At 31.5% G+C, this 21,196-nt stretch overlaps 1 protein-coding gene, 1 long non-coding RNA gene and 1 other non-coding gene across 7 annotated transcripts; 2 read left to right on the top strand and 1 right to left on the bottom strand.

The window, feature by feature from the left end:
• The first annotated feature begins 10,189 nt into the window (after positions 1-10,189).
• TRNAK-UUU (transfer RNA lysine (anticodon UUU)) lies at positions 10,190-10,261 on the top strand. The gene has a single exon. It is a non-coding gene; the product is annotated as a tRNA-Lys (tRNA).
• An 810-nt stretch (positions 10,262-11,071) lies between these two features.
• LOC148562107 (uncharacterized) lies at positions 11,072-13,116 on the top strand. The gene is made up of 2 exons (XR_015885779.1): positions 11,072-11,469; positions 12,876-13,116. It is a non-coding gene; the product is annotated as an uncharacterized LOC148562107 (long non-coding RNA).
• A 1,113-nt stretch (positions 13,117-14,229) lies between these two features.
• On the bottom strand, positions 14,230-18,766 carry LOC107604650 (small RNA-binding protein 11, chloroplastic). Of its 5 annotated transcripts, none has more exons than XM_088489330.1 (7): positions 18,608-18,766; positions 17,888-17,956; positions 17,684-17,790; positions 17,322-17,589; positions 16,794-17,055; positions 15,974-16,064; positions 14,230-14,723 (listed from the first exon to the last, which is right to left on the bottom strand). In XM_088489330.1, exons 1-4 carry the CDS (start codon positions 18,711-18,713, stop codon positions 17,479-17,481), a joined length of 393 nt encoding a protein of 130 aa, XP_088345456.1. In that variant the 5' UTR covers positions 18,714-18,766; the 3' UTR covers positions 14,230-14,723; positions 15,974-16,064; positions 16,794-17,055; positions 17,322-17,478. The 5 variants fall into 5 exon arrangements, with proteins under 5 accessions (XP_088345456.1, XP_088345455.1, XP_088345454.1 ...); XM_088489329.1 differs by having other exon boundaries at positions 15,974-16,059; XM_088489328.1 differs by having other exon boundaries at positions 15,974-17,055.
• Positions 18,767-21,196: the final 2,430 nt, after the last annotated feature.

Here is a 21,196-nt window from a genome sequence, read left to right as displayed (position 1 = left end):
TAAGTAAACAGATTGAGAAAATTAAGGATCAACAAAAAAGATCTAAAATTGGATGGATTCATATTAGTACTATACAAGTCTTAATCAAATCTACATATATGAAAGGAATTAATTCACCAATAAGTTTAGCAATCTGTGACAAAAGAATTACTGATGACCCGATAGATCAAATAATTGGAATTGTTCATGGAAATTTGGCAAACGTAAATGTTAAATTTAATGCCCATCTTGGATATGCTATACCTTTATCAACTGAAAATCTTGGAAGATCTATAAGTTTGGCTTATAAATTTCATAGAAAGAATCTAATGGAACAAGATGATGAACCATTTTCAATAACATATGCAATAAATTATGCTTTAACAAATAGTCATCATAGTATAATATTTAAAAACAGAGAAAGAATTTATGTCGATGAACTATTTCAGAAAATTGTAAAAACAGAAATACCAAAATATAAAGCTATTGAAAACTCAGTTCTATTATTAAAAGAACCATCAGAAAAATTGGTTTCATCAAATTTTCAAATAAGAGAATCTAAAATTAATAGCCCTTTAAGTTTATCTAAGTTAAAGATTAAAGAAGAAAATTCTGAAATAAAAGAATTAACAAAAAAGGTCGAAAAATTAAATGAAACCCTAAATACTAAATTATGACAATAAATAAAGAAGAAATATATGTAACTTATCAAGATAAGAAACAAGAGCTCTTTGAAAGAGAAAATCGTTTGAATTATTTGCAGTTTTCTGAAATAAATCAAAGAGCATTTGAAGCTCTAAAAATAATCTATGACAAGTTAAAAAGAGAAGTTGAAGAGCTAGAAAAATTAATAGAATCTCTAGAAAATAGTGATGAAGCGATGATAGAAATTGCAGAAATTCTATCATAAATAATGAAGCATACAAAGATTGAAAGACCAGAAAATAAAATAAAAAGAAAAAAAGCGAAAAAATTAAAAAGTAAAATAAAGGAGTATAAAAGGGAATTAAATAATCTTCAGATCGAAATTGATGACCTTATAATAAAAAGGATAGAAATAAGAATAAATATAAACAAGTTGGAGTTAAACTTAAAAAATTTATAAATGCCTGGAAAATCATATTATGACTTAAAAGAATTAAAGCTGTTGAAAGAAAAAATGGAGAATGAGGTTGAAAAATTAAAAAGATATTTAGAAACAACAGAAAGTGTAGAAATAAAAGAAGTTTTTGAAGATTTGAAAAATTATATTAAAGAAAAAGACAAACAGATAAAAGATTTTATATACAATAATCCTTGCAAAAAAGAATATTATAAACTAAAACAAGATTAAAAAAAAAACTACACAAATGAAATCAGAATTATAAATACTAGTAGAAATGGTCAACATTTTTTATGAATTTACAAATTATACAAATTATAAACTTATTCGAAGTAAAATATGAAGAGTAAAATTGGTATCAGAGCCAAGTTAACGATTAAGGGTAACACTTTCTCTTTAAGCAACATTTTTAGTGATACGCTTTTAAACCAAATAAAAACAAAAATCTGTAAATTTGTACCAAAATGCATCTGTACACTAGATGGACCCTTGTAATATTATCACCCAACTTGAATTTGATCAACTTGGCTTCACTCCGTGACAAAAAAATATATTGATCTTGTTTGGACGAAAGATATTTTTTAAATGCTTTTTTAAAATATATTTTTTTAAAATATAATTTAATATTTAAATATCTTATATAAAAAATTTGTATCAATCAATTATATTTGAATATAATAATAATTTTTCTAAAATAAAAAACATTAAAAAATGAGAATTATAATTTTTTAAAAAAGATATTTTTTATTTTTCTAGTATTTTTATTTTAAAAAAATTTGTCAAACAAAATAAAATTTAAAAAAAAAATCTTTAACCGTATTTGCTAAATATTTCAAAATAGAAAATGCAAGGAAATTAAAACAATAAAAGCAGAAATAATTACGTTTGTCTTATTGACAAACATAATTTCTTATTTTTTTTTGGTGACTAATTTTTTTTGGTGACAAACATAATTTCTTATTGAATAAGAAATTAACCCTAGAATATAATTTTGATTACTCCAAATTAATTTGCACTTTCTAATATTTTAGATAGATTTCTACAGTGAGACAATTAACAAACCGAACATTATGGATATGTTCAATATTGTGTAACAAATATGGGATAAGGATTTACATAGACAAGGCTCTCCTCTGTCTTATTTGTTCCACCCTCGTGCGTCTTTAGACACTGAAGTGCGTCTTATTTGTTCCAAATTTCAGGTAAAGGAAGGTCACTTCACTGTCTAAGAACTAAGAAGTTTTAGCTGCCGTACAACTAACCGCTTCTATAGACGACAAATAGGTGGTTAAAGATAAATGAGGATCAGAGGATGTGACCCCTCAATTAAGTGCTTCTTTCTTTTATCAAATGATTCCCTCCACAGAACAAAATATCCACCTGCTACAAGTCTTCACCACTGCCTCTACCACACAGGAAGAAAAAATAATAATCAAATATTTGAGGACCAAAGGGGAGGAGGGAGGATCTTGAATAGATCACTGTGTTTGAACAGTGGCTTCATAAGTGGCAACATGATCAAAATGCAACTACAAACAACTCATGCTTCTAAAATATAAAGGTTTTTATTACTAACCAAAACCAATACAGTACTTAATAGGTACTCAATAATAAACTTTTTTAATTTTATAATGGCATTGAAAGCATAGCTAATTTTAAAATTTTAAATTGAGTTAATTACTAATTTGATACCCAAAAAATACAACCACTAACAAAAAAGTCTCTGAAAAATATTACCGCTAAAATAGCCTCAAATAATTTGGTAGTTTATTCTTTTAAATTACATCATCTATAAAAATATATTCACTTTTAAAACTTAACAAGTGTTTTAGGCCATACTTGATAATTATTTCAGGACATAAATGCAAAGACATAGATAAATATAAAAAAAATTAAACAAAAAAATTATTCTTATTGTCGCTATGTTTTTGGAATTTAATTTTTATACATGGTCAATGTTAAAAAGTTTTATACATACAACCAATAAGGTATTATCATATCAACAAAAATAACTAATTTTTTAATACATTACTTAAAAAGTCATCTACATATATAAATAAATAATTATGTAAAATACTTTATCCAATTGTGCATTAAAATTAAACTCATATTTAAATAGACCAAAAACAGAGAAATTTATTTGAGATAGATATTTTATCTACTGTTTTATATTTTTATCATGAAACATTTTCCAAACATAAACTTTAAGATACTCATTAGCAAAATCCAACGGTTAATTATGCAAAAGAATGACAGGAGTGCAGAACACCTTTACGAGTAATCAAATACAGTGTCAAGTGATCAATGGGGACCCATATAGATTTAGAAACAAGATGCCATTAACATCTGCTTAAGAAGGCCTCCATTTTCTTATGTCTCTCTCAGTTGTCTTAAAACTGACCCTGCAAGTGGAAGGAGGGTCCCCAAATATATACATGTGGTGTTTATCATTAGCCTCCACATAATGGCCAGTGAAAGAAATCAAAGGATTTGATCTGCAGGTGTAATATGATTATGCATATATCTATGTATAAAATCTAACAGTTGACAATATAAAAAGGGGAAATGGGAGAAGAAAAATACCATGTGAGTCATCACGTTCATTATGTCTCAATTGAATGTTGCCTCAGAACAACAAAATATATGACATGTCAATCTCTTAGATTATGCCTCCATTGTCACAATATGTGCTTCAAAAGATTAGCTTATCATACAGGAGTGAATATAAAACAGAATCCCCACCCACAATATAGATAAGCCTATCAAAATTCAAATTTTTATAAAAAGAAAATCTATTAATTAGACTCCTACCTAAAATAGATAAAATATTCCAATAATTTCGAGCTGGACTGTAGTAGATGCCAGATACAACAGCAGGTTTAATGGCTTACCATCCACAAGATATAGTATATATAGGGTAACAATATTTGGTGGGGCCTTAAATTTTGTATCTCAGATGTTGCACACTATGCAGGGTCATCATTTTCAGTATTCTCAGCCTCCACAATGAAACCAAACTATTCAACCTGGAATCTCATGTCTGCCATAACATCTCAAAGCAAAATATGGGATCAAGTTTGAGAATGTGCAAGCGAATCAAATAGTTTCATGCTGCCAAAAATTTACAGTAATTAGCATTGAGTAAGGATACAATAAAACATAATCCATAAACAAACACAAAAAAGGCTGACCTTATTAAATCATCTTCTGACACGTAAACTCGAGTATCTTACGGGTGTTTGTGAGTTGAGATTTGGAAGGGAAGGAGAAGGTTTCCAGAGTTATGGAAATCTCATAATTACTCTTTTGGAACCTTTCCCTGTGATCATTTTCTCTGCAAAACAAAGCAATGGCAACATCCTAGTTTATGAAACTTACACTGATTATATTTTCCAGTGATGTTCGCACAGATGACCAAGCTCATAATCACAAATTACAAGATGATCATGGTTTGAAGATGCGATTACTTGCAAATAAATGAATTTACATACAAGATGATACTCATAAACCACTTAGATTTCTGTAATCCTTGGCATAATGTGCAATCCTCTGCAAATGACGGCTTTGTCAACAGTTATTTAATAATAAATCCACACAACCACAGACAATATACCATTTTATATAGCTGTTAAAGTAGCACGGCATCAATATATCCCAATGCAACCATTTTATTAACAAATTTAACATAAATGAGCACAGAAAATTTTAAAGTAAGTACCAAATTTGCAAGAACAAAAACTCAGGAGCATCACTGGATTTTGGTACCAAAATACACCAAGTATTTCGGAATGCTTAATTATATCAGTTCCGTACAATGTACATCAAAACCTTTAGTTCAAGGAAAAGTTACCAATTTCTGCAAAGCTGGGTGCCTAAGCGTAAATGAAAGTGAAAAATAACATAATGCTTGATACAAGAAATTTCAAGTTAATTTTTTGGGCACATCAGCATCTTCTTGAGTTTTGGAATCTTCTTTCTTCTCCATTTCAAATTTGCAATTATAGCAAGAGCAGAGAGTTCTAACGCTGAATAAGCAAGGGAGGGCTCGCTAGTTAATGTTTATTGAAGATCGTTCTTTTCTTTTATTTGTTTAAACCTGCAGCTCCTTTCAGCTAATACTCAAAAGCATCATTGATTACTATAACAAATCTCTCTTGGTATATTAGGCTTCTAAGCACTATGAATTTTTCCCTCTGAGGGATAATTCATTAATTTACAAGAACAGATTATGTATATAGTGTAAATAATTCACTCAATTACAACAACTAGAAACTGGTATGTAATTGTAATCTTAGTTTTGGCAAGCCATCAGATTCCAAGCTGGATAATGATGTTGATATAAACTTTGGACAGAGATGGTACCAAGATCCTCCAGTGTTGAAGGCTCTTTTCCTGTAGCAGGTTTCTTTTCACCATTATGTTCTTCGGTCATTTCATCCTTCTTATAATGTTCTGGCCGAAGATCAGGACCAATGTCATGAACCCAACTTGCAGCATAAAGCCTAGCAGCTCTCTTTAAACCTGAAGATTGAATGTTACAATGCGGATTTAAGCAAATCCACAATTTGGCAAGTATACGAATCGTATCAAATAATACCATGATGGGTTATGGTTTCTACGAGGATTAACAGATTAAGCAACAATGATTAATAAATTAGTCTAGTTAAAAGATTCAAAATGTGGTTAAGGATTGTGCGCAAAATAAAGATATAATTGAAAGAAACGATCTAGTAGAAATTAAAGCAATTAAATGAAACACTAATGAAATTAAAGGAAAGCAACTAAACGAGCATAAGTAAATGAAGCAAAAGAAGGAAAACAGTAAATTGAAGTAATAAACTGAGAGTAATCAATTGACAGTAATTAACTGAAAGCTGGAAATTAAAAAAGAATAATTAATTGACAAGAATTAGAGGAAAGTAGTAAATGACATGAATTAAAATAAAGCAATTAAATGACTGAGAGAGTAATTTGAATAAAGAGGTTAAGGTTTGGAGATGTGGATTCCCCAAGATCAATGATTCTCACTTCCTTCTCAATTATACAAAGAATGATCTCTGACAAATCATAACTAATTGAATTTTAATTTTTTGGTGATTCAATTTCTCTTAATTAATTGTCAATTTTTTGATCAATTGCTCATGAAAAGAGATGAAGCATACTCTCTGGTCATAAACCACACAATTCTCAAGATCTAGATAAGGTTGATTCAATATCACTTATCAAATTCAGATCAAGAATAATAAGAATTGTGAGAAAGAAGTTTTCAAACTCAATTTCTATGATTACTTTCCCAAGTTAATCATGAAAATCAAGTGAGATTCAAACTATTTTTCAATAAAATTGAATCCTTGTAGTGAAGAACATAAACTCTCTCTTAGAATAACAATGCATGAATTTAGAAGAGAAAAAAAATAATAAATTCATTAGAATTTCACAGAGCTCATTCCCTTAACAGAGAGAATTAGTGACTCATATTACAGAGCAAAACTAAAATAGGTATTGATGGGAGGGAATTCGCCGGTTAGGAATTTTACAAAGTAATCCCGTTGCTAGTATAGTCCCAACCGACAAATAACTCTCGCAATCAAAGTTTAATATGGTTGTCACAGGTTCAATCCAACGAAAATAACCGAGAGTATTACTCCCGGGTCGTCCTCAAGAGAATGGACAAGCGTGTGAATTAAAGTTGATTAGAATTCTGGGGTTGAAAGGCATAAGCAAGAAATTGAACTAATAAGCTTGACATGTAAGAAACTTAATTAACAAGAAACTAAATCTAAATAAGCAAGCAATGTCTAATTAAATAGCAATTTATCAAGGCAGGATATGAATCTAATTATATTCTAGAACTAGTTAAACTACTGAAAGCAACTAAAGCAAGAATTAAACAATTGAGATTTTTGGTGTCTCAATTATGTGCAAAAGAACTCTTGGCTAGGTGTGATCCTTGTCTAACAACCATATATTGACAATTAAGAAGAGCCAACCCCATCAAGTCTACTTCTATGCTTAAAGTAATTCAAATAAGCTAATCAATATCAACCATAAGTCCCAACCTAACTACTAATTAACATAGTAGTAGGTTAGTGTTAATGGATATCAAATTGATTAACAAGGAATCCAAATTTTCAATCCACTTAGATCCAATGACTCAAGGTCATGGTTCTGAAAATCGGACCGAACTGGCCAATCAAACCAGTTTAACTAAAAACCGGCGCTACAAACGGTTCGATCCACTATTCAAAACCGTTGGAAAAAAAATCGTTCAAAAACCGTCGAATCGGCCAAGAACCGGTTGATTGGACCGGACTGATAACCGGCCGGTTCGAATAAAACGGCTTTTATTTGAAAAAAAAAAAAAAAGAAACAGATCCATGAAGTGTGAACCAACCCCCCTTATTCCCCCAATTCATTCGTCTCACTCACACTCTGGACTGGAGAACTCTGAACTCTGAAGCAAAGGGAACCCTAGCCCTTCTTAGCCGCCGCCGGTCCCAGGTCGTCAGCGCCGCCGCTTCTTCCTCTTCTCCGTGTCCAGAACCCAGTTGCTCGGCACGTCCTCTTCATCTTTGCTGGCTTCTCGGCACGGAACCCAGGTTAGTGGCTTCTCATCTTCATCTTCACTGAGGGCTCGGTCTTCTTGGTTTGAAGTTTCGAAATTGTTGTTCTTCGGTCTTCTTCTTCGGTATTCTTCTTCAATTTTTGTTCCATTTTTCTTCAATTCTTCTTCTTCGGTCTTGGTTTGAAGTTTGGTTCTGAATGTTTTGTAAATTGTAATTTCCTGTTGTTGATGGATCTGTCTTGTACTCTTGATTTTGCTGGTTGCTGATGGTTGAAATTTTACAAATTTGCAAATTTGTATCGTATGGTTTTGAACTTCTGATTGCTCTGTTACTCTGTTAAATCATGTTTATTAAAATAAACTTACTCTGTCATATCATTTGTATTAACCAGAACACCTAATACTTACTCTTTTACTCTGTTTTAGTGTTTTCTAATTGCTCGATGGCTCTGATAGTGTTTTACTGGTTCACCAGTTGCTGATGGCTCCTAACTTTTTTCTTCATATTTGCTCATGGGATGTGGCTGTGGCTGTTTTTAATTTCTGTGGCTTAGACTGTTTTTACTGGTTTATACTTTTTTATTTTTCATTGATTTCTGTAGCTGTTTATAATTTCTGTGACTTAGGCTTTTTTACTGGTTCATATTTTTTATTTTTCATTGTGCTGTGGCTGTTTATAATTGCTCGATGGCTCTGATAGTGTTTTACTGGTTTTGTGCTTCTCCTCATTGATTTTGTGCTACTGCTGTTTTTCAGTTTCTAAAATTTTTGTTGAAATTTTCTTGCTGTTGCAAAAATTAGAAATCAAATCATTATTGAAATTTTTTTATTTTTGTTTATCTTTATTGATTTCAGGTTTAGTGTGGTTACTTTATGCTTGTTTTATAATGTTTGTTGCTGGATGCGGATTGTTCTTGATTCTTGGCTCTGTTTAGTCTCTTGTTTTCATGAATCAGCATTTAGTCAAGCAAAGCCACATAACTTTGTGCTCAAAAGCATGATATTCATTACTCTAAAAGTTGTTATTGGTTTGAGATGGAAACTTGATCTGTGTAAACACTCATTAATATGTTTACAACTTATTTCAGATTGCTGCACTAAATCAATTGAGAAATATATTTGGAATTTTGGATTGGACAAACACGAAGCAGAAGCCATTTCACTTGATGTTAGTTTGGTACTTGATGTTAGTTTAGAAGAAGAAGCCATTTTGGAGTGAAATCAGTTTTACATCTTATTAGTTTGGTGCTTGTTGACTGTACTAGATTAGTAGGAAAATCTTCACCAAAAGCTATAATTATATTTTAGGATGTATATTTATAATTTATTTATTATTTTATTTTAAAACGGTTTTTTCGGTTGAACCACGGTTAGACTGGTTAGACTAGTGAACGAGTGAATTAGTGACTAGAGCAGTTCGTGAATTAGTGACTAGAGCAGTTCGATGACCGGTCTGGTTCTTAAAACCTTGCTCAAGGTCACTCAATCTCCTTTACCTTGGCCAAGAGTATGAGAAACTACTCCATAATTGGTAAAAATATTTTGTCAAACACTTGGTGTACAAAGGCTAAACACATAACTAAATTGCAAAATTAACTAGAAATTAAAAATACCTACTAACAATTATCAAGAGAAATAACTCAATCAAAACCATAAAACATGAAAAATATCAATGCATTAATGAAAACTCAAGATCAACAAGGTTCACAAGTGAGAAACAAAAGAGAACTAGAAGAAGACATAACAATAACAATGAAAGTAAGCAAACTTAGAGCTAAAGAAACTAAAATTAAGACTAATAAACTAGAATGAACAAGCTTCAATTCAGAATTTCTACAAGAGATTATCAAAATGCACTAAATCCTAGAGAGAAGTGAGAGTTTTTCTCTCTAGAAAATAAAGAACAAAATTCTCTAAAACTACTTAATTCTCCATTGTCGATGTTGTGTATTGTAACTTGGTTGACCCTCTATCAATTTCCCTTCAGTTGGAATTAAATTGGGCTTGGAATGGGATCCAAAACCCTCAGAAATTGCGGGTCACGTGTTCTCATTAATGAGAAATGTTTTTTCCAGTATGTGTACGCATACTATGCTTGCGTACGCAGACGAGCCAGCACTCCAAGCTTCGATTTTTTTTCATAATTCCTCACTCTAATATGCTTCCTCTTCACTTTTTATGCCATTTTTTGACCTATATGACATGAAACAATTAAACGCACACATCAGGGCACCGATGGGATGAAATAGTGAAATAAAATCAACCGATTTAAACTTCAAAAAACATACTTTTATCATTTAAGCTCAATCGCAAAGAAATCACAAAAACATGACAATTTCAAAGAATAAGTGTGTGATAAGTTGATAAAACCACCCTAAATTAGCATAAGATAAACCATAAAATTAGAGTTTATTAAACCTCCTCACACTTAAACCAAATATGTCCTCATGCTTAAAATTACGTGTTTTAAACTTGTATATGATATTTTCGGGCTTCAATAGTAAATTAATAGTTAAAAAAATAAATCTCATTGAAACATATCTGCCGTCTTAGCTCAGTGGTAGAGCGCGTGGCTTTTAACCACGTGGTCGTGGGTTCGATCCCCACAGACGGCGTTTGAACATTTTTTTTGAATTTTCATGAAAGAAAAAAAAGGTATCTAAAAATCAAGTAATTAAGTTTCTATTTGTATTACTATTAAGCCCGTGCATGCAGCATGCATAGAAAAGTTTGAATTCACAAATTGGTTATATATTTAGAGAATAAATTACAAAAATCGTTTCTAATTTAATAATTTTTAAAGCCCTAACAAAACTATCATCATTTTTATTAAAGATAAAAATATTCTCAATTTCATAAAAATACCTAACATTAAATATATATTTGTAAAAAATATTTTAAAGATTGAATATTGATGTGATTTTTTTTAAATATAATTAGAAAAATAAGACAATTTTATTCTTAAAATTTAGTGATTTTATGCTAAGTAATTTCTTTTATATTTTTTTATCAATAACCAAGAATACTTTTGACAAATAAAAAAAATAAATATCAAATTTTTTACTCTTTTTTATATACTTTTTAAATAATTATCTAAATATATTATTGTTACAAAATTTTGGATCAAATTCATAAATGATTTGTCAAAAATTAAAATCGTTTGCTACTTATAAAATAATATTTTTATTTTTATTACTTTTTATGATATTTTGAGTATATTCCTGTCTTTATCAAGAAGTGAAGGTTATTTTTGTTGTCATCTTTAAAAATTGGGTGCGGTTTTAATTATTTACCCATAATTAGACGATAAAAAAAAAACTAATTTTTTGTTGTAATGTTTCATTTAATATTGAAAAGATATATATAATTAGTTAACGGACTTATTTATGGCCATGGATTCCTTACTCCCACTTTTATGTGGGAGTATCATTAGCCAACACTAAAATAATTATAAAAAGAACCCCATTTTTTTGTTTTTAAAAAAATCAATAATTAGATATTGACCCTCTAATTACTTTTTTTTACACATTTTTCTTTTTTCTCTTTAATTTCACTATTTCAGATTCAACGTAGTGGTGAGAGTGAGACATTTGGTCTGCTAGGGTTTTTTTTCCCTCTTTCAATCACTGTAGCGGTGTAGCCATTCTCTCTTCCTCTCCCTCCGCAGTCTCTCTCGTTCCCTTCAGTCGCCGCCGCAACCCGCTTCATCCGCCGCTGCAACAAGCTTCCGCCGCCGCGCAACAATCTTCCGCCGCTGCGCAACCCGCTTCCCCTGCCGCCGCGCAACACGCTTACCCGCCGCCGCAACCTAATTTTCTATTAGGTGTCGTTTTCTCCCAATCTCTTGTATATGATATATTTTATTGTTAATTGTCTCTTTATGTGTTTTAATCTATGTTAATTGCTTTCATACTTTTTGTATAATTCAAATGTGCAGTTGTCGTTTAAGCTTTTGATTTTGTTCTTCAAAGTCTCGCCTATTTGTTTTTCTTAATATTATACAGTAATTTTCAATTCTCTTTGAAGACATGTTATGGCTTACGAATGAACTTGTGTCAATTTTATATGAGAAATAAAAAGTTCCACAGGTCTAGCATACACACACAAGTGGTACTAAAGCTGCAAAGATGATTCTAAATTTTACTGACATTCAATTATATTTTTGTTTCTGAAGCAGTGTCTCTTTTTTGTTTTTGTCATATTAATTACAAACACAACAATACTACATGAAGATTGTATTAATGTTGATCGCTGGTTTTAGAGTTCATAATCTAGAAATAGATGTTATCTCAAAATGAAAATGAAAATAACAATAATAAATATATAAAAGTATTGCTGGGTTTTTAACATGTGTGGAATTATAGCATTGGTTAGTTTTAGCAATTTTAGCACTTCAGAGAGTTATGTTTTTCTTACTTTCAGATAGCATTGATTAGTTTTAGCAATTTTGACTAGTTATGTTTTTTGTCGGTGGAAGATAAAAATTTTGCAAAACCGTTTACATTTGTTGTTGAGAAACATTGCTATGCCATTATTATGCATGGACTAGGGTTCAAGTTCAGAAGATATTATAGCATATTCATAGAAGTTGTTGCATGTTAATTCAATCTATTATGTTTGTATTATATTTTATTACTGTCAAGCGATTACTTGGCTTAGGATTATGCTGTTCTTGATTCTTGTATCTGACATTGTCCTACCACATTAGTGTATCATTATGTTTAAAACACAATTCTTAGCCTTTTCATGTGTTTATGCAAATTAGATTATTAACATTGTGATTGAGTATCTATTTTCTTTTGTTTGGCTTGGAGTTGAAATTGTCCCTGTCCTCAATGGCCCAGTTTCATAGTGGTTGCTCTCCAAGCCTGCAACTAGTATGATGATGACTTGATTTTCACTTTATCATGCTTAATTTCTGTATTTTTCTGTTCATATCTGCCTGAGTTTTTAGCTAATGATTATGAATAGAACCAGCTAGGCTTGGTAATAATTAGTCATGTAGTTCCACCTGTTTAGTGTTTTATTTGCTGGTATTTATGACTGTGTTTTATGTGATTATCTGATTGATGGATCTTATGTAAAACTAACTGTATTATGCTGGTTCTTGTTCAATAAAGTGTTAGATAATTAGTATATCTTAAATTTTTAATTGGATAAAAAGTAACTAGGAATTGAATATTAAAATCAGGCTTGGCTGCTTTTTTTATTACTTGACTTGTTTTTTAGGTGAATCAAGAGCAGTTCTGATACACCAATTATCGAAGAAGCTTACACAAATATTTCCATTCAAGTTTCATGGACTTGCTGTTAGATCAACTTTCTATTCATCTCGTTCCATTTTCTTTATTTGTACAGAGTGTTTATTTGTACAAAGCAGAATGTTCGTGTGTATGATAAACTCTTCTTTATTAAAATAAAAAATGTGTATAGTATATATATTTTATAACTATAAAAACATTTTACTTTTTACACAGTAGCATTTATCCGGTTGTAAACCATTAAACCATTTACTTGCACAATTTCGTTGTCACTGTATTTACATCTAATTATTAGGAAGCTTTAAATTAATTAAAAAACTTAATTTAAAACATTACCTAAGAAATTTTAATTTAAACCCAGGAGAACATGGCGCACAAATTTTCACACAACCCATATCCCTCTTAAGACTCTAACCTCTAATAGATCATGCATGGAAAAAGATGAAAAATTTCATATTTCTATTAATAATATTACGCAAATAAATTTTGTATAACTATACAAGACAACTACATAAAAAGAAAATATAATTAATAATATAATACATAATACATATTACATGATCCTCTATTTTTATGTAACTTGCCTTGTATAATTTTCTATTATAATTATTTGTGCTACAACCTTGTTGAACATTTTATATCCGTTAATCAAAATTTTTATTAATTATTACTTGTTATATATTATAATAAAAAACAAAAAATTATAGTTTAATGGTTAAATTGTGTTGAGCTCTTTTGCTTTTAAAAAAAATATATAATTTAAAAAATAATTATATTATATGTATATTAAAATCAGTTATTAAAATTAACTATTAATATATGATGCAAAAAAATACCAAATACACACTAAAAATGAATTAAACTATATATGTATTTATAATTTGACTGAGTTTGACCAGATTAATTTTTCTAATTTTAACTAATTTTGACCAAATTTGAACTGATTTTTACCGAGTTGATTATTTAACCATTCAACGGTCTGGTCAAATTAAATTTAATAATTATGTCTAAAAGACACCAATAACAAATTAGTTCTTAAAATTTTATCCTTGACGACCTTGATTTCTCTCTCTCCAAGTGGAACACCCAGACTCCACCTCTACAACTGGTTCGACATCACATGCAAGTGAAAGCTAATGTCCAAGGATCGATTTCTCTCTCTCCAAGTGGAACACCCAGACTCCACCTCTACAACTGGTTCGACATCACATGCAAGTGAAAGCTAATGTCCAAGGATCGGAATAATAGGATGCCTTGATTGTTTTTAACTAAGGTACAATGAAAGTCCAAGTTATTGATATATAAATGTAAATTCGAGAATAGGGTAAGGAGGAAATAAATTAGAAGAACCAATCTTTTAATTAAGAATTGGTTTCAAAATATTAGGTCTCTAGCCAACTACTTTTATCTAATTCAAGACTTTGGTTGAATCAGTAGAGTCATGCAAAATATACTTCTATATAGAGAAAACCAACTTCTGAATGGTATAGCTATTTAGGTAGCGTTTCCACAAAACCTTGTATAAAAAAACTGCTATATAAGGTATAGATTCAATCATATAAAGAAAAAAACTCTCTAAGATAACCAATCTTCGGTACCAAACAGAAAAAGGTTAACCAATTTTCACCAGCTCATTCTTGTAACGTTGCACTTGAACAGGCACTATCAAATTGTCATCTCCTTGCTAAATATGGGCTGAACCTTCATTAGTTGGAAATAGATTTTGCAAATCCAAAGGACTGAATTCCCACTTCCCAAATGCAACATTTAAGTCACGGTGGACACTTTTATGTTCTCCTAGCTGTCTTACCTGTGCCTGTTTAAGACCCAAAATAAAAACAATTAATATGGCAGGAGCTGGAAAACTAATTATTTCTTTAGAGGCTGGAAGGCATAAAGTATTCACGTCAAATGATCCAGCAGAAAAAGAATATCAAGTTAAAAACAATTACAAGGAAAGCTCAATTAAAATGAGATTAACCAGAAAGTAAATGGTACTCAAATCCACTACATCTCAAAACAAAAACATGTCTGAATATAAGTATATACTACTTTACTAGTAGACAAGACATACAAGAATGCTTAATTAGCTTCTTATATGTGATAAGTTGCTTTTGCATTTGTCAAATAAATGTAAAATCAACAAGCATGATACAGTTCAACAGTGTGTAAAATATAATTTTCTGTGATTCGACAAGAATATAACATCTAAATTTGTAGTTATCACAAACATATAATTTCAATAAAACCTTTAAAATTTCAAATTTCATTATTACTAACAACATTTCTGGATACAAAGGATAAAAATATCAGGAGACATCAGGTAGTTTACTTATTTATTCATTTTGGTGAAACTGGATTTATTAAAGAGGCAAAATTAAAAAAATAAGAAAACAATTAGCTCCTACAATATCCATCTCCCAATGTGTTTTTCTAGGAAACATCTGGCAGCTTGCCCTATGACAGGAAAGAGAATCCATAATATACAAGAGAGCAACAATGACAACAGATCGTCTTTAATTCGAATAACAATTTTCTAATACTATTTAAATAAGTTGCTTAAGTAATTTGAAAGAAGATAAGAAGAAGAGTCTTGTCCCACTAGATGAGGTCAGCTAGTGGAGCAAGACTCTTCTTTATGTGTGAAAAACAAGGCTGAACATATTAAAAGATACTAACAAGTTGAGACAAACTATTTTATTTTTGAAAGAATTGATAATTAGATATTTTCAACAACATAAAAGTATGTACGTAAACATTACCCCAAGCCACAGTGAATTTTTCACTAAAGTCAATCTCCTTATTTCTTGTTTTTTGTTTTTTTTTTTTTTTTTGCTTGAATAAATTATAGTATAACAGAGATTGGAAGAAGATAAAGTCAGCACCAAAAATCCCCAAAGGTTATTTCTATAATACTTCTAAAGGCTAAATAAAAGTAAGTATTTTGTGGCTTGGATTGCCTCATTCTAAATAACAAAAAAGAAGGAAAAAAACACAAATACAGGTGCTACAAATCTCAACAAGCAATTTCTTATGACAATCTTCCGCATACAAGATAAAGGTTACCTCAAAAAACAAGAACAGATGAGGCAGAAGCTCCTTAATTAAAAGATGCACAGCAGCCGTTGGGTTTTGTGTGCCTCTTTCCTCTCCTACACTTTTTCATATTTTGTTTATTAACTACTTGTTATGCTCTAAGATTCAAAATTAATGAATATTGTCTTATTATTATACTTTAATTTTATATGCTATTACACCTTTTCAGTTTGCACTCGAACAGTAACTGATCTAATTAACTAAATCAAAATTACACATGTAGTCAACTTTATATATTTGTTATTATTATTTTCATTTTGAGATCACCGCTATTTCTAAATTATTGGAACTCTAAAACCAGTGATCAACATTAATACAATTGAGAATGATTTCATGTTCAATGTTCCAGTAAATATACAGCAATGAGTATTTCAATTGAATTATGTAGTGTTGTTGTGTTTGTAATTAATATGACAAAAACAAAAAAGAGACACTGCTTCAGAAACAAAAATATAATTGAATGTCAGTAAAATTTAGAATTATCTTTGCAGCTTTAGTACCACTTGTGTGTGCATGCTAGACCTGTGGAACCTTTTATTTCTCATATAAAATTGACACAAGTTCATTCGTAAGCCATAACAACACGTCTTCAAAGAGAATTGAAAATTACTGTATAATATTAAGAAAAACAAATAGGCGAGACTTTGAAGAACAAAATCAAAAGCTTAAAGGACAACTGCACATTTGAATTATACAAAAAATATGAAAGCAATTAACATAGATTAAAACACATAAAGGGACAATTAACAATAAAATATATCATATACAAGAGATTGGGAAAAAACGACACCTAATAGAAAATTAGGTTGCGGCGGCGGGTAAGCGTGTTGCGCGGCGGCAGGGGAAGCGGGTTGCGCGGCGGCGGACGCTTGTTGCAGCGGCGGATGAAGCTTGTTGCGGCAGCGGCTGAAGCGGGTTGCGGCGGCGGCTGAAGCGAACGAGAGAGACTGCGGAGGGAGAGGAAGAGAGAATGGCTACACCGCTACAGTGATTGAAAGAGGGAAAAAAAACCCTAGCAGACCAAATGTCTCACCCTCACCGCTACGTTGAATCTGAAATTAAAGAGAAAAAAGAAAAATGTGTAAAAAAAAGTAATTAAAGGGTCAATATCTAATTATTGATTTTTTTAAAAACAAAAAAATAGGGTTCTTTTTATAATTATTTTAGTGTTGGCTAATGATACTCCCACATAAAAGTGGGAGTAAGGAATCCATGGCCCTTATTTATATATCTATGTAATTAATCAAATCAAAGTAGAACATAAAAACGGCCAAAAAATTTCTCCAAACGCCAGTATTCTATTACATAAATCCTTCACCTATTACTTTGTTCTGCTGAGCAATTCTTGTAATTGTTGTAATTGTGTGCATCCATGATCCTAAAAGATACTCAGTTCTGCACATGCTACCTACTCGGTCTGCAAAATATTGTGGGCTTAATTCAGCTGCATCAAATACAATATCTCATATGGAAAATCAACTATCAACTGTGGGGAGTTCAGGGGGTCCTCTTGCAATGGGCATTCCAGTACTCTTGGAATAAGTTGGTTTCGCATAATCAACAAAGATATCGCGGCCATTTAGTGCCTGCAATATGTAAAAACTTAGTGCCAATTTTCACTCTACTAAATTCTAAGCCTCCCACAACAGAAGAGGTGTGTGGCAAGTTTGATAAATTTACCTTCCCATTCATCTGTGAAATGGCATTCGCAGCCTCATCCCGTGAAGCAAAGGTGACGAACCCAAACCCTTTAGATCTCTCCGATACCCTGTCTGTTATAATTTTAGCTGTAAACACAATTAAAACAGTCACAACTCCAGAAGCCTAAACCATGAGATACTAGCTATGAATAATGTTAGTGCATTTTTCTTATTCTGAAGCTACCTTCAATTACTTGTCCGCAATCAGAGAAAGCATCAGTCAATCCTTTCTCCGTCGTGTGCACAGACAATCCTGCAAAATAATGAACCGCGCAGCACAATTCTAACGATGAATGACCCTTTCCCAAAAGCTAAAATAAAACACAAAATTCATGCATTCAAGTTAACTAGATGTTGAAAACAGCAATAATGGGCAATATTTTGACAGCAGCATAAAGCCCTGAGATTGATTTGTTATGTGATGTTCCATTGTTTGCCAAACAAGATGATGATGAATGGCTAGATCCCATTGAGCAACAAAGTGAACACGGAAATGATTCTATAACACATAACAGTGACAACATACAACTCAGTGAACATTCATTTAAAATAAATGAAGAAATAAACACTCTAACTTTCCTAATTTAATTTTCACATACACATCCTGTTTTGCACAAAGTAAGTTGACAATTATATTGAATTAACATATGGTTGTTCAATCATCTCGTTTTCAAATTATTCAAACCAGTGAATTAGTTTTGGATGGGTTCACATTGGAGTCACTTAATATAAAGAAGTGATACAGGAAGACAGGTTTCAGACGCTTCATCAAAATAAATGAATAAATCAATAAGAAAATAATATAAATAGGGTTGCAGGAGATCAAAAACGAGAGAACTCCAATGAATAGAGAAGTAGCAAGAGAAAGAACAAGTAAGAGGTTTTGAGAGTTGAGAGTAGAGACCTCCAACGAAGAGCTTGAAAGCGATTCCTCTGCGGAAAGTGAGAAGAGAGGGTGGAGTCAAAGTTCTGTTCGATCCTAAGCTAATCATTCTCCGAAAAGCCGCCATCGAGTTGGAGCTTCCAACACACAATAACGGAAACAGTGCCGACCAGTTTCCAAGCTCACACCCAAATTACCAAATAGTCTCCTCTCAGTTGTAAGTGGGCTTAACACCCACAGCAAGCCCAGCTTTGATGTGGGCTAGCTTGCAACAACTTGATCAACATCTAATTATTTTTTTTTGCTTTGGTTACTCACAAATATAGCAACCAATTGCAAACCAAAAAAAAAAAAATATATAGCTACCAATTAACCAACTTGAGTTAGTCGAGTTGTCAACTCACTCATATCCGCTTAAGAAAGTATCAGGGATTTGAATCCCACCTTATGCATGCAGCAACTCATTGGCCAGCGATAAATCTTTAAATGGAGCTTAGATCCGAGATCGTCCCTAACGTTTGGGACGATTTCTCCTCTGCCATTCTTTCTACCTCTCCTCTCTTAGTTCTTGATCTCTTTCTTATTTGTGCAAGCGTCTTCTCAATTTTCAGATCGAAAAGAATACAATCCTCTTCCCCTTGCATGCACAAAAACAACAAGAAATCAAATGTACCGTGTGGAGTAAAGAAGAAAAATACAATAAGGAAAGAATAATTAAATGGAATAAAGAAAATAAAATAAAACAAGATCTATGTTAGTAATTCAACAGGATGTTTGTTTGTTGTCAATCTCAATTAATCTCCAACAACTGCACCAAAAACTTAATTAGCCAAAACTAATACGCTTGGATATTGGCAAGTGCACCAAATCGTATTAAGTAATACCACGGTAAGTGGATATCGTTCACACGATAATTAACGGATTGAATCAAGCAACGTCTAATTAAATCTCTAATCAGATCAATCAAACCTTGGTAAGAGGAATCTTGATAGTGAAGTAGAAGCAAGAACAGTTAAAAAGATTGTTATTATACATGAGAGAAAGCTTAGAAATTTTGGAGAGGTAATCAAAAATAGGGAGGATGTCAAAGGCTTCGCAGATGTTAAATTCTTAGAAATAGCAACACTTTGGATTTTTCTAAACTCATGCAAAAATCTTTTCACAGCAAATCCTTTATAATTAAATTCCAATTTCTTGGCAATCTAATTTCTCTTAATTAATTGTCAATTTTTTAGTCAACTAATTAAGAGAAAGGTAAAGAACGGTTTCGATTTAAAACCACACAACTTTCAAAATACTATTCCTAGTCAAGTTGAAAACCATGAGAAAGAGTTTCAAGCTAATTTTGATATTAAATTTTCTAAAGTAATAACAGAATCTAAAACAAAGTTAGAATATTTTCTGTTATTTCTAATCATTAAATATGAAAAACGAAACTCAATTTTGAAAAAGTAGAATAGCATGAATTAAAATAAAGAAAACGCTTGTATTATTAATCCATAAAAATAAAATAGAACTCCTAACCTTTAACAGAGGAGGTTTAGTTACTCATAGTAGAAAGAAAATTAACCTAAGACTAAAGAGTTTTGATCTGTAGACTCCAATATCTCCGATCCTTCTTGTGAACCTTGTTCACGTATTTATATCTTAACTTCCTAACTTTTGAAATTTAAAAACTAATCTTATCTCTCGAAAAGAAAGATAACAACCTATTCAAATTCAAATGTAATGTAATCTAAATCCTAACAAACCATATCCTATCTTTCTAGAAGAAGTTATTGATAACTAATCATTTAAATCTTAAATCTTAAATTGAATTGAAGCTTTCTGAGAGTTGAATTTGGTCTTGATGCTGGGCTCCTTGAATTGGCACTGGACTTTGAAACATTTTGAATCATTGGGAGTGAAATTTGCACTTGGAATTGGGCTCTGGATTTGGGCGCTGGGCGCCAGCCCACTTTGCCTTCTCCCAAGCACGAAGGCGCTAGGCTTGGTGATGGAAGAGTTGGGCGATGGGTATGGGATTAAGGTGCTGGGCGCCACTTCCTTAGTGTTGAGCTTGAAGGTTGGGTGCCCAACTTGGAGCAGGGGCATTGGGCGCCAGTCCAGGGTGCTGGGCTTGGTCTTTTCAAGCCTGGCACCAACCTTATGTTCCTTCTTGGAAGTGCACTTGTGTTTTCTCATAAAATTCATCCTAGTTTGAAAATACAATCATTCTAAAACAACTCCAAGCATATGATTACATCAAATCTTCACTAAAAACATAAGAACTTTGATTTAAATCTAAGAAAACTAATAAAAAAACTAAAAATAACTAAAGAATTGAAGATATTGTGAATTCAAGTCCAAGTAAAGGTGGAGTTTATAATGATCTCCCATTATTACATACAGACTTCTCTTATTTTTTATGGATTTTGTATACTTAAAAATCAAGGATCTTTCAAAAACTAAATTCCAAATTGTATTATGAGGATCCTTGAAGTTTACAATTCAACCAAGGAAAGATGTTTGAAGTTATTGACTCTAAGTGTTTTGTCTTAAGGCAGCTCTTGGCCCGGATCTTTTAGATCGATGAATTTCTGAGCTTATCTTGTGTCCTTTCGGGTTTGA

The sequence above is a fragment of the Arachis ipaensis genome, chromosome B6 (genome assembly GCF_059453495.1).
Source record: "Arachis ipaensis isolate K30076 ecotype BB chromosome B6, ASM5945349v1, whole genome shotgun sequence".
Taxonomy (NCBI): domain Eukaryota; kingdom Viridiplantae; phylum Streptophyta; class Magnoliopsida; order Fabales; family Fabaceae; genus Arachis; species Arachis ipaensis.
Note: the sequence above shows the minus strand (reverse complement) of the source record. Positions and strands in the feature narration are given on the sequence as shown.

What these genes read in the sequence shown, in the direction of transcription:
- LOC107604650 (XM_088489328.1), bottom strand. Translation starts at nt 18,713, where the DNA reads ATGGCGGCTTTTCGGAGAATGATTAGCTTAGGATCGAACAGAACTTTG. An exon ending in TTTCAAGCTCTTCGTTGGAG is followed by an intron (nt 17,957 to 18,607) that starts GTCTCTACTCTC and finishes ATTATTTTGCAG; the next exon opens with GATTGTCTGTGCACACGACG. An exon ending in TTGCGGACAAGTAATTGAAG is followed by an intron (nt 17,791 to 17,887) that starts GTAGCTTCAGAA and finishes TTGTGTTTACAG; the next exon opens with CTAAAATTATAACAGACAGG.